Raw genomic sequence first — 16,265 nt, 5'->3', positions numbered from 1 at the left:
TGGCCAACTCAGAACTTGCATGGTAGAAAAAAACTGCTTCTTGGTGCAAAATAGCCTCAAGGTGTAGGTAGCAAGAGCTCTGATCACAGACTTGCAGAGAACAGACAGTCGGACAGGAGGGCGCTCCTGGAACACGTGTTGGAGGGAGACCGCCTTCCCTGGCAGGGCCTCTGGGTGGGATGACCTCATTCCTTCCCGTCTCAGCGACCTAGACTTTATTATTCCAGCCTTTAGGTAGACATTACGCTATGCCAAGCCTAAAGGTTAAAGGAAGAGCTGCCTTTGCCTTGGGGCTCTCACAGCTCCCTGACTGCCCCGCCCACAGAGAGCCTTCTGGAGTTCTTTTCTCCAGAGCCGGGAGGGGGGCTCCCCGATGCTCCCCTTCCTGCACCCTGAGCATCCCTTCAGAGTTTCGGCCTGCCCACCCTGTGCATACTGCAGGGCAGTCATGAGAGCGGGTGCTGCAGCTAATAAAGAAGAAAAACACTTAGACACAGGTGGTGACACCCAGCCGAGAACACCAGCCGGCTTCAGACTTCCTGCACCTGGCTTCTATGGCAGATTAAGTCAAAGACCAGCGACAACTCAGTGTGGCGCAGTCACACTTGCCCTAAGGTTCTCTCTGGGTGGAAGCTGTCAGGATGAGGTCCTACTGATATCCTTCTTAGAATCCAGGATGCCGGGGCATTTACCCAAGACGGAAGCCACCTCATTAAGAATGGACAGGATGGTGGCTTTTTTTTTTTTTTTTGTTTTTTTTTTTTTTTTTTTTTTTGGTGATGCAGCTTCTGTTTGCTTGAGCTTCTTGTCCCTTGGGAGTTGCTGTGAAGCAAGATGGGGTTTTCCAGCTTGTTCTTGGGCAGGGATGAGTAATGATCCCCTCCTTTCTAGACCAGAAAACAAACCCGAGAGGGATGTGGGATGTCACATCGTCAAGTGCTGTGGATGTTTCTTTGCATCCTCAGTGTGTGCAAACTAGGATACTCATGTCTCTTTTCTTCTGCTCAGAAACTCCGACCAACCCCTCTGTAACTGACCTATCATTGACTTTAAACAATATAAATATTAGTGTCTCTTTGACTTCTCTGAGTAAAGATGGTGCATGAATAATTAAGTAATAAATGAAATAGGTGGACCATTGCATGTATTTATACATATAGATACTGGCCTTGTAATTTTGTGGTTGCAGATATGGACTATGTCAAGATATGGTCATCGCTTTGTATCTGGGTACAAGGCATGTTCCTGGTCACTCTAGTTTCTCTAAGAATTGGCAGGGGCTCTGGTTGGCATATCATCTACTAAACCCACCCCAGACCTCCTGAGTGGAAACCTTAGGCTGTAGGGACTCACCCTAGATCTAGAGTTTGCTTGCTTTAGAATTTCTGTTTGGGGTTTAGAATCTCTGTTGGAGGTAGGGTGGGGGAGGGGTGGCTCGGCAGGCAAAGTACAAGCAACAAACATGAGAATAGAGTTCAGGTCTCAAGAATTAATGTAAATGCTGGGAGCACATCTGTAATTCCAGCATTCAGAAGGTGGGCACAGAGCTAGACCATCTGTGTAGGCAAGATGCGCCTTTAACCAAGAGACTCTGCCTCAATGAGTCAAGTGAGGGAGTGATTAGGGATGACTCCAGAAACGAATCTTGGACTTCCACACGTAAGCACAAAGCCACCGGTCGTGGGGGCATCACACATCCCTTGTGCCCATTGTCATATTTTGGATTCTGCTCCTCTGAGTCTCAGCACTGGGTGTGTTGAATACTCAGTGCTGGCTCCCAGACACAAGTTCAGGAAAGCATCCTGTTTGACAGTGATCTGTGGGTCAAGAGAAGGACAGTTTAGATTCTAGACATGGTTTCCTCAGGTGGATTAAATCTCCGTAGTCTGTCTTGAGTGCCTATCTGCACAAGAAATAATCCTGGTTATTTCAGAGGGTGAGGCAGCTAGCTCAATGAAATGAGATCACTTAGAGGCCCCTAAGGAAAGAACTGTTGCTACCTGATGGCTGGTAGCCCAGCATAAAGATGGTCTCGGTTTGGTCTCTGGTGCTGCAACAGAAACACTCTGGGCTGGGTAATTTATAAAGGAAAGAGGTTTATTTTCGTTCACGGTTCTGGAAGTCCAAGAGCATGCCAGCATCGGCTTGGTTTCCAGTGAGGGCCTTTTCCAGCTTCAACTTACTCGTGGTGGAAAACAGAAGTAGGAAGTACAAGTGAAGATATGGGGGCGGGTATCTGCATCACGGCAGCCTGCTCTTGTGAGGACTAACCCATTCCCGTAAGGGCTGACCCAGTCTCTTAGGAAAGGGTCTATCTACCCTCACTCCCCAACACAAACACACTGTAACTTCAGTATGAGTTGGCAGGGACAAATGCCTAACTGTAGCAAGTCCCCTGGCATTGGGACACTTGGGAGAGAACCTTAGCGGGGTGGATGGTTCTTACAGGATCCTGAGTGGTGCTCTCTGGGTTGGGGTTGTCTGTCCGTGGCCCAGGTTCTCAGAGCCAGATCCCAGTCATACCCTGGAGGAGCGAGTGGCACACTGGTACTTCAGCCAGCTGGACAGCAACAACAGTGATGACATCAACAAGCGGGAGATGAAGCCCTTCAAGCGCTATGTCAAGAAGAAAGCCAAGCCCAAGAAATGTGCCCGGCGTTTCACCGACTACTGTGACCTGAACAAGGACAAGGTCATCTCATTGCCCGAGCTGAAGGGCTGCCTGGGTGTTAGCAAAGAAGGTGAGTCCTAACCCCCGTGTGCCTGTCCTGGGACAGGGACCAAGGGCTGTCCTGAGGAATGAGGTCCTAGGCATCAGTGTGTTCTTCACTGGCTGTTTACTGGGCGAGGGCTGTACTTCAGGGCCAGCTGCCTGCTGCAGCCGTAGAATTGACTGATAAGGTTCCTATTCCTACACAGGTCACTGAGGAGATAGAGTACGTAGTTGTTCACGTACTTTGTGATCAGTACTATGGGAATGTATTGGTTAGACCAGACCTCACTCATAATCATAGCTCAACTTAGGAGAAATTGCTTATCTTTTATCTTGTCTGTGGAGTAGGGCAGCATAGTTCCAGACTGTGTGTGTGTGTGTGTGCAAACACGCGTGCATGTGTGTTATATGTGGGATGTATGTGTAGGAGATAGACTAAGAATAGGGACTGTTCTATATACCTCAAGGAATCAAACTGAAAATGACCCTGCTGCCTTCATCAATGGGCCTTCAGGGTCACGATGGGGGTCTGATTTATCTTCCTCCATCACATAGAGTAAGCTTGGACATGCGAGGTAATTCTCTAGGACAGTCTCAGAAGTGTCCCGCACATAATTTCTCATAGTTGATGGACCGGAACTCTGTCACTGGGCTATAGCAACCATAGGGAGGATGGCAAGAGACAAGGTAAGGCTATAGAACTCTTACCTTGATAGTGAGGAGTCCCTGGGTCGGGAAGGCCCACCCAGGGACACTAGGAACTGAGTGAGAGATGTCGGGGCCAGACCCTGTCCCACTGCATCCACTTGTTGTGCTGGGAGTTCGGGATGCTTCTCCAACCAAATTCAGCCAGAAGCAGGGTGTAGATTTGAGTCATCTGAACAGTTTTTCCCAGAGGCCCCTGAGGTGTTTCCTGCTTCTTGCCCAACCTACCTTCCTGACCTCCCCTGACCCCCATTCAAAGGTGACTGGAGCGCCTGTGTTTGCACATATGATTGTGACTTGCCTGCACGCATCTGTAATTTGCATGTATTTCTCTGGCATGTCTCTGTGAGCATGCCTGTTTAGGTACCTATCTAAGAGCGTTTCTATCTGTGTGTGTATACACGTGTATGTGTCTATGCCTGCTTTAAAAGTTATTAATATTTTTGTGCGTGTATGAGTGTTTCCCTCCGTGTATGCATATGCCTGGTGCCTGCAGAGGCCAGAAGAGAACCCCTTGGAACTGTACTTACAGACAGTTGTGAGCCACCATGTGGATGCTGGGGACTGGATCTGGGTTCTCTTGCTAGAGCAGCAAGTGCTTTTAAAGTCTGAGCTGTCTCCTCAGCCCTTTATGCCCTATTTAAATATTTATGACTAAACATGTGTGTACATATTGTGTGTGTGTACGTGCCTGTGCGCACGTGTGTGTGTGCATGCATGCGTGCGTGTGAGTGTGATAGAATGGGTTGAGCAGAGCATTGAGACAGGAGGCATGTGCAGGGGTACCATTAAGGTTGGGATGGGAAGCTGTGTGGATGGAAAGCCCACAGAGAGCACAATGGGATCCCTCTCTCCCCTCCATTCCTCCATACAGCGCAGCACACACCACTTCTGGAGTTTAGGGTCCAGAGCTCTCTGTTGCTCTGCAATGGAAGAGTCTGGACGAGGTAGAGGGACAGTGGTTTGCACTTGTGAGACAGCCATGTTGCCAGTGCTTGGCTCACCCACAGGACTTTGAAGTCTAACTTCTGTGTCCTCCATGAAGAGGACCCAGAGTGAAAAGACTGTTTCTTGTGAGCAGGCCAGCCTTGTCTGGGCAAGTCAAGAGAGCGGCCAGAGAGGTATCCGCGGCAGTGGGGCGCAGATGTAGCCTTGTTGTCTGGGCCAGAGAGGAATCCAAGGCAGTGGGGTGCAAATGTAGCCTTGGGGTTCTGTAAGCAGAGGTAAGGCCTGCTGGGAGCTGTGCATCCAGTGCTCGGACAAGGAAGACAGTTTTCAGGCCTATGGTACCAGCAGGAGGACCTTGGAGAAGCCCAGGGAAGAGTGAGGCCCACTGTCTAGACAGAAGTAGAGATGTCAGTATGAGCAGAGGCCCCGACATCAGGTTGATTTGACTCTTAAATTCCAGCCCTGTCAGTTCTAGCTCTGTAATTTGACAAGGTAGCTCACCTTTCTGGACTTCAGTTTTCTTCTCTGTCAAACGGAGGAAGTAGTGTCTACCCCGGATATATGATATGAGAAGTTAACAAGGTAGTGCAGGTGGAGGGTGGGGAAGAGTTCGGGTGCTCAGTGAGCACACAGGAGCTGTCAGTGGCAGAGGAATCTACCCTTGAGTCAGAAGTGCTGCTAGCAGCCCAGAGGCTTTCCTCGGCTGGGGGGGGGGGGGGGGGGAGACACAGCCATGTGACTGGGTGGTATGTGGGCGCCCAGACACAGGTCATCTGGTATTGTGTGGTGCCCTCTGCTGGCCGGAGAGGGGCTTGCATGCCAGGTGGGAGTCCAAGGTAGGGGAGGAGAGGGCATGGTTCTTGAGGAGTGTAGTTTTGGGTTTGAGGAACCAGAATTTTGGAGATGCCACATGAACACTGCTTCTTTTACCTTCTAGAACTCTCACTGGGGAGATGAACACCCTGGCAAGCATAGCAGAGCCTGCTGACATTTGGAGGCCTGGGCGTCTTGATTAACTTGTCTTTCCCAACCCATACAACACATTGCCAGGATTATTGTCACTGTCCTGTAAGGCAAGCAACATGAGGACTAGGGTCTCGGTGGCTTAGAAGTCCCAGCTTTCCCTTGGGCTCACGCTTCTCTTCTCCCTCAGAGGTTCCAGAGCATGGGTCCAGTGACTGTCAGCCCATACTGGGTTTGCTACCTCCCATGAATGCTGTGCCATTCTGGTTTCTTAGCTTCCTTTCTTTTATATACATCTGCTGAGGCCCAGGGATGTGCTCCTGGCTTTCCATTTTGTTTTGTGGCTCTCGACTGATGAAGCAGGGCCAGAACGGCCTCAGGTCTCCTTTCTATGTACTTCCTGTGTTTGCCATGGAGAGCTGCAGCCGCAGAGAGGAGCAGAGTAAATGTGGACTCTAAGGTCATGCCGCCCGGCTCTGCTTTCTCCCATCTGCGTGACTTTGGCCTGCTCTTCTTATAGTCCTAGATTTGTGACCTCGTCTGCAAACCTGGATATACCAACGTCTACCCTTATTTAATCTGTCTGGGGTCTTAAGAAATGTTGGGAGATGCTGAGCTGTGGGGTCATACAGTCTATAGATCAGCGTGGGCTCATCAGGACTGAATCCCCAAACCTCCATGAATTCATCTGGTCCTTGGGACAGTGCTGCATGGGAGGCAGAGTAGAGGCAGCAAGGGTGTCATCCTAATTCCATCTTCTGGTCCTGTCCTGTGAGGTCCAGAGCTGTGCTCAGAGACACAGGAAAATGGCCGGACTCCTGGTATGTTCCTCCTTTGGGAGATCACGTCTTGAAGGAGCACTATGGCTAGCTTGCTGAGCTGCTTGGCAGCCTGTGCACAGGAGGGGGTGGTAGCTTGGTAACCTGTGCACAGGTGGGGTGGTAGCCCTGTGCACAGGATGGGGTGGTAGCTTGGTAGCCTGTGCACAGGACTGGGTGCTAACAGACTGGCTCTTGGACCTTGCCTAAGTCACTCTGAGCCTTTGCCTCCAGATTTGGCAAGTGAAGGGGCTAAGGTCCCTCCCACCTCTGATGTTATAGGACCCAGAGATCCAGAACCAAGAAGATTATAGCAATGGTCACTAAAGTCATTCTTAGCTCATAGTTGAGGGGATTCCAAAGAGACATCCCAAGTGGTGATCCACAGTGGGAAAAGGAAAATGAAAATAAAAGGTCTATTTATTCTCTCTATTGGTGCCTGCCAGCATGAGTTCAAGGTCAGCCTGGGCTACACAGAGAGGGGGCTGCTTCAGCTTAAACAGTGACAATGACATCAGGAGTAGCAGCAGCAATAAACCAGAGAGACACCTGAGCCTGACCTAGAGAATCGAGACTCCAGTTCAGAGGTGGACAATGGCTTACGGGCAGAGTATGGCAATAAGCACCCACGGAACAGGAGCACAACCATGCTACTCCGGCTCCTCCCCCACTTCCATCGCTTCTGAAGGCAGAGGGGACAGGGGCTCAGACACAAGCTCTGCCATCTCTCTGGGTCAAGGTCTCTCTCATGTCATATGTTCCTATTTGTTGCAGGTGGTAGCCTTGGCAGCTTCCCCCAGGGAAAACGAGCAGGCACCAACCCATTCAGTAAGTTGCCTTCTTTCTGGCCCTTCCCTCTTTCTTCTCTGGTTCCCCTGCGTCGGAGGAAGATGGCGTCAGTGCTAACAGGGTTCTGTCACCCCCACCTGTCGCAGACACCTGCTGTTCCCTCCAGGCTGAGGTAGTGTGATCTGGCCAGAACACACCCTCGTCGTGTGCTTGTTTGGCCGGCAAGGTTTTGGCAGTTCCAAATTGACTCCAGACTCTGTGAGCTGACGTGCATGTCAGAAGACCCTGGCAAGCGGTGCCCCGCCCAGTCCACACCCAGCGTGCAAAGGCTGGCCTCGTGTAGAAGCTCACTCATGTAGCTGAACGTTTCATGTGCCCGGCTCTAACCTCCGGCTGATCTCTCTTTTCTTTCTTCACTCTCCCTTCCCCTCCCAGTTGGACGCCTTGTCTAAGAAGCCGAAAAATCAAAGGGCCAGTGGAGAGTTCCAGGAGACAGGACCAAGCATCAGACACCTAGCCTTCAGCGCTGCCCACACCCAGCCACAGCCCATGTAACATAAGTGGTGCCCGCCATGTTTGCACTTTTAATAACTCTTTTGTGTGTGTTTTGTTTCCGGTTTCATTTGTACACACCATCTATCTAATACCACAGCTGGAACAGGAAAGGGAAGAAAGGCCGCTTATTCTCTCTTTGGTTAAGTTTTTGGATCTGCTACTGACAAATTTTAGGTTATTGGGGAGGGGGGTTGTTACTGGGGGTGAGAGGAAAGAGATTTATATACTGTATATAAATATATATGTAAATTGTATAGATCTTTTGTACAGGCATTGGCATTACTGTTGCCCCCTCCCTCCCCTTCCCTTCTCTGGACTCATAGTCCAGCCTTCTTGGACTGTATCCTTTGCTTACCTGCGTGGTTTCATTGGAGAGGGACTCTGTGAGAGTGGATGGGGGCTCTGTGCTTGTTCTGTGGACAGCATCTGTTCTCTTCTGGGTGGGAAGAGGATACTGTTCCATGCCATCTGCTGCCAGAGTCTACTCACTTGGCCACTGGTTGGGTATGAGCGGAGCCCAGCTCATGTGACAGCCAGCATGGACTTCAAAATTCTTCAGTGGCCCACGTCCCCTCCTATTGAGATCCCTTGGTAGTCTAGGGTAAATAACTGAGCACATAATGTTGAAGGGGTTGAGTTAGGCTACTTCAAACATTGCCACCCATGTCTAGCACCTTCCCCATGTAGGCACCAGAGGAGACACACCAAACGTGTGAGGAAGGGGCACCCAGCAGGGCTTTCCTTTAGCAGATGTTTAGCATCCAAGTGTTGTCTTGAGTTTTTGTCCTGCCTGGTTCTGTCCTCCCACCAGGTCCCACAGCTGTTCAGCCCCAAAGAAGTCACACAGAGGTCTGTATTAATGATAAACCGATTGGCCCATTAGCTCAGGCTTCTTATTAACTCTTATAACTTATATTAACTCATTATTCTTATCTATGTTAGCCACATGGCTCGGTACCTTTTTCGGCGAGGAAGTCATGCCTTCCTTCTTCGGTGGATGGGTCATGATTGGGGAGGAATGGGCTTCCTCCTTCCCAGAATTTTCCTGTTCTCATTGACCCTCCTCTACTTCCTGTCTGGTTGTTCTGCCTGTACCTCCTGCCTGGCTACTGGCCAATCAACGTTTATTTAAAACATAATTGACAGAATATAGACAATTGTCCCGAACCATCCAAGAGAATGTTGAAGATGACAAGCTTGCCCCAGGCCTTCTGCAAACCCACAGGAGAGGGTCTGCAAGCGTGTTTCTTCCAACCCTAGTGTCAGACTGGGTTTACTTCCTTACTCCCCCTCCATCTCTCACCCTCACCCACTGGGTCAGCCCCCACTGTTGACCAACCCTGGAGTTGGTCTTCTGGGTCCCTCAGCTTCCCTCGTGGACTTCTAGACCTATGGACCAGTCCTAGAAGTAAAATTTATGTGGTGTCCCTTCCTTCTGCTTCCCCAGGAGGAATAGGAGGAATAATCCAGCTACAGGGGAATCTAGATTTGTGCACAGGGAGTCACTGGGATTGCAGAGTAGCCACCCAGCCTTCAGGACAGACAAGCAGCAGCTTCTGTCTAAGTGGTAGGCTGATTCAGATAGTCTTCCATCAGAACATCAAGTGACCCTTAGCAGCTGTTTCCATGGTCAGTCATGGTGGCAGTGAGGGAGGTCAGGAGCTCAGGGCTGGTGCTTTCGTTGACTTGCTCTTGGCCATCTGAGCTTGTCTGGTATTCTATCTCAGTTTCCCCGAAGGGCTTCTACCATGCTAAACCCTATTCTGTCTTGGGTCTGGAAGGCACTGGCCTCGTACATGCTGCCCAGGTGTGGGGACCACAGCCTTCTCGGCACTTGATTTGATGAAGTCTTGGCTACAGAAGGTTCCTGCTGTTCTGCAGAAAGTCACACATGTTGTCCCATGATGACCAGTGACCGTGTCCTGACATGGTAAGGTGGAAAAGAAGCACTTTCTTGGAGCCTTGACAGAAACAAAAAGCCCACAGTGTGCGGGACTTGGATGGCCCTCACGGCAGACTCCAGCCCCGTTTCCTGGCCTGAAGAAAACATGTACGTGGAGAAGCTACCTCCATGTGGGAGTTCAGAATCTGCCCAGCTCTCTTCTCTTTCACAGATGGGTGCAGGCTGTGCTGTGTGGGTTTCCCTTGGGAGGGAGGGAGCAAGGGAAAGTATTTGTAGCTTGTTTTATAAAAAATAAAAATGACTAAAACCTTGGCAGCTTGTGCCTCTTTCTTTGGGTGGCCTCCTCTGAAGGAAAAGCCCCATTTCCTAGACGGTTTCATGGTGTTCCTGGCCTAAGCGCTCAAGGTCTGATGCCGGAAAGCCGAGCCTGCTGTTAGTGGGACACCAGCAGGGAACACAGTGGCCTCGAGGTGGTGTGTACTCCCTCTTACCTTCACCCTTGGAGATGCCCCCGAAGTATCTCCATTCTGGGGTCTTTCCCTTAAGCCGCAAGTGGAATGTGGCTGGCGGAGATCCGGGGGCAGGACCCCAGACAAGCTTGTTCTGTGGCTTCAGTCTGGTGATGATGGCTGTGTTGATTATGCCTGGACCCTGGGCTGGAATGCAGACGAAAAGCTGCACCTCGGTGGGGCTTATGCAGGCCAGATCCCAATTCTGTGTGGCACACATGTGCGAGGCTGCTGGTGAACTCTGCAGAGCAGAGGGCTTTGGGATGGATAGGGCTTGTGACGTGCACAGGGCCAGAATAGGGGCCATGTGCTGGGTCCCCCGGAGTGGGATGTATTTCTTCTCACTGTCTCCCCATGCGAGTCTGTCCTTGGAAATAACCTTTGCCATTACCTACTTGAACATCTTCTCTGGATTTTTCTGGCTGTGCCTTGGGGCTTTGTCCTCTGTGGGTCCACAGAAGATAATTTCCCTTGAACCCCTGCCCTAACCTTTCCTCCTGATAGACTTCCCTGGAAAAGGATCTGAGCCTTTGATTGGCCACACAGTCCCTCGTCATCTGGTACCCCCTATCCAGTTGCTCTCCAGTTTCAGAAATGAAGTTTCAGTTTCAGGGCCACGGGGATAGCTGGGTTGCTGCGCACTTACACACCAGATGCTGTGTCTGCTGTGTCCTGTGCATTGTCATAGGTGATAACATAACTTCAGTGACTTGGGCAGCCTTGTTCCCGGTCCTAAGTGTGGACTCAGGTCCAGGGGGAGTAAAGGGATGGAAAGGTAGAATCGGTGTCGTCTTCAGATTTTCTGGCTCCAGGCCCTGAGCGCTGCTGGTTCCCTCTCAGCGGCTTCTGCTCCCCGTACTGCTTGAGCCTGGCCTGCATGGGGAGGGGAGTTCATTTTCTCTCTGAGCAATGAAGGGTCTTACATAAAGCTGCTCTTATGCAGAGGAGTGCCGACTGCCATAGGCTTCAGAGAAGTGAGGCCAGCACTTCCCCTGCAGGAACTCCTGGAGCTTTCAGAGTTGACCTGACCTCCAGCAGAGAGTCGGCCTGGCATAGAAAGGGACAGGCCTGAGCTCACATTTGACAGCAAGGTGAACGCTTACCCCTGCCCCCTGTTCCTCTGCCTTCTCCAAGACAGCTGCGTCAGGAGCCAAGGAAAAGGCACAAGACAGGTCCATTCTGCTTTTGTCTCACCACGTTCCAGAGCCGTGCTCCATGTCCACAAGGAGGGAACAGTGGAGACATATTCAGCAGGAAAGTCTAGAGGTTGCTGGGGCTGGCTGTTCTTTTAGGACAACTGAGTGCTGACAGAAGATGGGGTTCCAGGTTTCCAGAGATAATTCCTGCTTCCCAAGAGGGTGCAACCTGACAGTCCTAATACCTTTGTATGTATGTATGTATGTATGTATGTATGTATGAATGGATGGTTGTATGGGTGATGGATGGGTAGATAGACATATAGAGACATACAAAAATCAAAACAAAAAAGTAGAGAATTAGCAAAGTTAGCTTTCTGGCCATTTATCCCCAGTTTCTAACTGACCTGTAAGATCATGGCTATGCCATTAAGGAGGCTCATATCTTTTCTATGAGCCTTGGCATTTTCTTGCTGCACAAGTGGGGACAGGGGAACTGAGGTCTTCATGAAGTACCACCAAGCCCTTCAACCCTTTAGCATGGATTTCCGTTATTCTTCTGCAATTTTCATGGCATGCTAAGGAGGCCCTAACCTTGGTCACATCCTGCCAACCACTGACTTCTCTTGCTGGGTATGTCAGCCAGGTGCCTCTGGCCACTTCTTGTCAACAGAGAGCAGATCAGTCTGGATGACTCCTTGTGCTCTCCACTCCCACCTCTAGCAGCCTCCTTCATGTAGTCTCGGCTTTGCTCTGTGCCATTTCCCCTCTTAACAGGATAGATTCCCCAAAAGCCCTTTTGCCCATATCCTCTTAAATGGACTATTGATTCTAGTTAATGGTTGATGATCCTCTATGTGGTAAGCCAAGGCATGTCCCCAAACTCAAGGCCACCCTTGAACAACCTACGCACTTGACAGAAGGGTGTACTGCACACTGGGGCACAGCCTATCTGCAAGTTGGTTGTCAGTTGCCAGACTGCTAATACAACTCAGCCAGGAGAGAGCGGAATGAGGTCAGTGACACACACTGGCTCAGGTAACACTGGAGAAGAGTTGACTGAAGACTCTGATGCCCTGTGTCACGCACGGGAAACTTCTGTGTCTTTTATAGTCATTAATGTGATCCCCACCCTATTGAATCATCTTCCATTGTGTAGCGGCTTCCTTAATGATAGCCAGGGTCGTTTCCATGACATTCCAGTCATTTCAACTACTTACAAGGGCAGTTCCAATCAATTGTACAACTCAATATCCAACTTGCTTCAGATCTTCCTCCCTTCCCAGGCCTAGAACAGTGTTCTGGTCCACGACTGCAAGGAAAACAGTGGAGCAACAGTCTGGCTCTGAGCCAATCGCTCTTCTGCTTTTCAGTTCTTCACAATTGGGTCAGGAGGAAGGAAAGGAAGAGAAACCAGGAGGGTCTCTGAGTAGTGTATCTCTCTGTGTAGCCTGTCTTAGTTAGGGTTTTTCTGTTGCCGTGAAGAGACATGACGACCAGGGCAACTCTTACAAAAGAAAACCATTTTATTGGGGGTAGCTTAAAGTTTCTGATGTTTAGTCCGTTATCATCCTGGTAAGACATGGTGACGTGCAAGCAGGCCTGGTGCTGGGGAAGTAGTGGAAGTCCTACAGCTTGACTTGCAGGAAGTGGTCTAGCTCACCGTGCATGGCTTGAGCATATATGAAGCTTCAAAGCCCACCTCCGCCATGCCACACTTCCTCCAACAAGGTCACACCTTCTAATAGTGCCAGTCCTTTTGGGGGCCACTTTCTTTCAAATCACCACACAGCCACTTGTTGGTTTAACACTATCTTTCTTCTCCCATTGTGCCAGGTGTCCATAGACTTAGAGGTCATACAGTGTAGTAATAGGGGCAGCAGGGCTGTGTCCCCGCCACCCGGCCACCTGCCCGGCTAGCTTTACCCGAAATAATTACACAGACACTGTATTCATTTAAACACTGCTCTGGCCCATTTCTACCTAGCCTCTTCTAGGCTAACTCTCGCACCTGGACTAGCCCATTTCTTATCATCTGTATAGCACCGGTCTTACCGGGAAGATTCTAGCCTAAGTCCATCCTGGGTCGGAGCTTCATCGCGTGCATCTTCCCTGGCGTCTGCTCCGGAAAGGAGAGCTGCGGAGTCTGACCTCACTTCCTCTTCCTCCAGGCATTCTGTTCTGTTTACTCCTCCCACCTATCTTCTAACCAATGAGAGCCAAGCAGCTTCTTTTATTTTAACCAATGACCTTCCTCCATCAATACAGAGTGCATGCCAGATCCTACAGTAGGTGTACCCACTGTACAGGTGTCCATAGACTCAGGGGTCATCTGGAGCACACGCCAGGTCCTGCAGTAGGTATCCCCACTGTACAGGTGCCCATAGACTTAGGGGTCATCTGGAGCACATGTCAGGTCCTGCAGTAGGTATCCCCTTTGTCAGGTCGGCCTCATTGGTATGGGCAGTTTAGGTTTTGTGTGGCATCTTCCATATTTTTTCCACATGAATATCCTCCATGTCAGCTTTGTTCTAGGGCTCCAGCTTCTGCTTCCTACTGAGATTGTAGCTGTATCAGGCTCTTCTGGGATGTCCATTCACCAATGGGAACCTTGCCCACCCAAGTCCTGCCAAATACTGGACATTCAGGCTGGTCTGCAGCTGCTTCCTGTCTTGGATATTTCATCTCCCTCTCCTCTGAGTGTATAGATGAGGCTGATCACCAAGACTGCTGCGTGGGGGTGGTGTTGGTGCTGGTGTTGTTGTTGTTGGTAGTGGTGGTGGTGGTGGCGATGCTGGTGGTGATGTTGGTAGTGATAGCGGTAGGGTGGTGGAGGTGTTGATATGGTGATGATGGTGGCAGTAGTCGTAGTGGTGATGCTGGTGGTAATGGTGGTAATGGTGGTGGTAATGCTGCTGGTGGTGGTGGCTGTGGCAGAGAGTCCAGTTGGGACATGAGGTGCCAAGCTTGCAGCTGTGGCTATGTATGTGAAGAGCTGGTGGTTCTCCTGGGAAGCTTTTAAAGAATTTCTCCTGTAGTTCTGGAGAAGACTGGGAATGTAGATCAAGACCAAGTGGCAACATGACTTCAACAGTCAGCTCCATTAGGAGTTGTAAAGATATTGGTGGGAAAGGGCTGAAATAAGGTCATTTAAATTACCGATGTAGAACTGGGTACCTTACCCAACAAGCTATACGTTGGTCTTGTACCACAGCATCCCATCTTCAGAATAGAGAGATACAGGGAGAACAGTCCAATCAGGTCAAGAATGCACCTGTGGGTGACATAAACAGCTGTGTTCCCTCTGTCTCAAACACTCTTCAGGAATTTATAAATGAGAAGACAAAAACAGAAACAACCAAAACCCCAAAACCACAAGGTTAACTCAAGAATGCCTCTGTGCAGTGTGCTAGCCAGCACTGTTCAGACCTGGACAGAGCCATGCTCTAGCACTATTGGGGATGATGCTCTGTCCGGGCTAATTTTGGGTCAACTTGACACAAGCTAGAGTCATATGAAAGAAGGGAACCTCATTTGAGAAAATGCCTCCATAAGATTCAGCTGTAGGGCATTTTCTTAATTTTGATTGATGGAGGAGGGCCCAGCCCATGGTGGGTGGTGCTATCCCTGGGCTGCTGGTCTGAGTCCTATAAGAAAGCAGGCTGAGCAAGCCATGAGGAGCAACCTCCCCTCCCCAAGCCAAGGCCTCTGCATCAGCTCTTGCCTCCAGTTCTTGCCCTGCCTGAGCTCCTATTCTGGCTTCCTTCAGTGATGGACTACAATGTGGAAGGGCAAACCAAATAAACCCTTTCCTCTCGAGCTTTGCTTCAGGTCATGATGTTTCGTCTGAGCAATAGTAATCGTAACTAGGATGCCCTCACAGACTGTGGTGGATGGAAATCCTCTCAGAGGACAGACATTTAGACACCTAAGTGTCCTATATGTTCACTCTGGCTTGATTTATGTATCTAATTATGAACTCCTACCAATATCTTGCTAAGTGACTAAGGCACTATGATCTGGGTACCTGTCCCTTCCAGAACACATGCTGAAGCATCCTCCTCGGAGTTGTTACAAATCAGTACTATGTGAAGTAGAGCCTCTGGGAACTGCTCAGAATTAGATGTTAGCAAGTGGTGAAAGCACCCACAAGTGTGTTCATGGTCTCATAAGACAAAGAAAGGCAGGAGAGAGTAGGTTTGTACTGTTTGCCCTTTGCCACCTAAGGACTCTGCAGACAGTGTTTCCATCGGCGAGTTGGCTCCCATCAGTATGGCCCTTGAACCTTGGACTTCCCGGCCTCCATTAGTGGAAGACATTCTCTTGTATTTATAAGATATTCAATCTATGGCATTTAGTATAGCAGAAATAGAAAACAGACTCAGATATGAAGAAATCTGGGCAAGGTGTGAATTGAGACCCACAGTATGAATCACAGTGTCCCACATGAATGCCCACCAGAGAGTATCCATAGTGGTCTATATTCTCAGTGATCATCAGATGGACCAATGAGCCATGAGCACCAGCTGGCCTCTTTCTTTAGCCACCCTGATACTTGTCCAGTGCACCAACGTGTGGATGGCAGCAGAGTTGGAGGCTGTATTTTCATCATAATGAAAGAATAAATAGCTACCACGCAATATAGAAGCAAATCCACTGCCAAGCAGTTGTAAAAAAGATGACAGCGTGACATCCAGTTCCCACTGAGGTAGAAGATAGAAAGGACTGGAGACATGGCAAAAATAATTAAGTTCAAGTGCCAGAATCTAAACATTCTGAGGAACCAAAATAGCTGTCATTGGGTCAAGCCCTTTCCAAAAAACTTAGGAAGAATGACTCATCCTCTTTGTGAGTACATGACAGACGGAACGGCACTGGTATTCCAGAGACAGCGTGTACCTATATTCATTGCGAGATTAGTCACAATATCCCAAATACGGAAGCAGCCTAAGTACGTGTTGTTGAATAAAGGAATGAATAAATTAGTGGAGTATTACTGTGGTCGTTTCTGTCACTTGACACAACCTAGAATTTCCTGGGAAGAGAATATCCAGATTGTCTACGTTGGGCTGTCCTGTGAGCATGTTTGTGAGGGACTTAGTTATGTTGGTTGCTGTGGGAAGAAGACCCAGCCCGCTGTAGGCAGTGCTATTCCTTAAGCAGGGGCTTCTAAACTGTACAGAACTGGAGAGATGAGGCTGAGCACAAACAAGCAAGCAAGCGAGC

General features: G+C 49.7%; 1 protein-coding gene across 2 annotated transcripts in view; it reads left to right on the top strand.

Annotated features, from left to right (window-relative positions):
• Positions 1 to 9,709, top strand: part of Smoc1 (SPARC related modular calcium binding 1) — a 159,402-nt gene extending 149,693 nt beyond the window's left edge. For both annotated transcript variants that reach the window (XM_075947688.1, XM_075947687.1), the window contains exons 11-13: positions 2,497 to 2,741; positions 6,922 to 6,975; positions 7,372 to 9,709. In XM_075947688.1, coding sequence (XP_075803803.1) covers positions 2,497 to 2,741; positions 6,922 to 6,975; positions 7,372 to 7,388 — 316 coding nt within the window. In that variant the 3' untranslated portion in view covers positions 7,389 to 9,709. The remainder of the gene's footprint in view (positions 1 to 2,496; positions 2,742 to 6,921; positions 6,976 to 7,371) is intronic.
• The last annotated feature ends 6,556 nt before the right edge of the window (positions 9,710 to 16,265 follow it).

Source organism: Microtus pennsylvanicus, chromosome 14 (assembly GCF_037038515.1).
Source record: "Microtus pennsylvanicus isolate mMicPen1 chromosome 14, mMicPen1.hap1, whole genome shotgun sequence".
Lineage (NCBI taxonomy): Eukaryota > Metazoa > Chordata > Mammalia > Rodentia > Cricetidae > Microtus > Microtus pennsylvanicus.
Note: the sequence above shows the minus strand (reverse complement) of the source record. Positions and strands in the feature narration are given on the sequence as shown.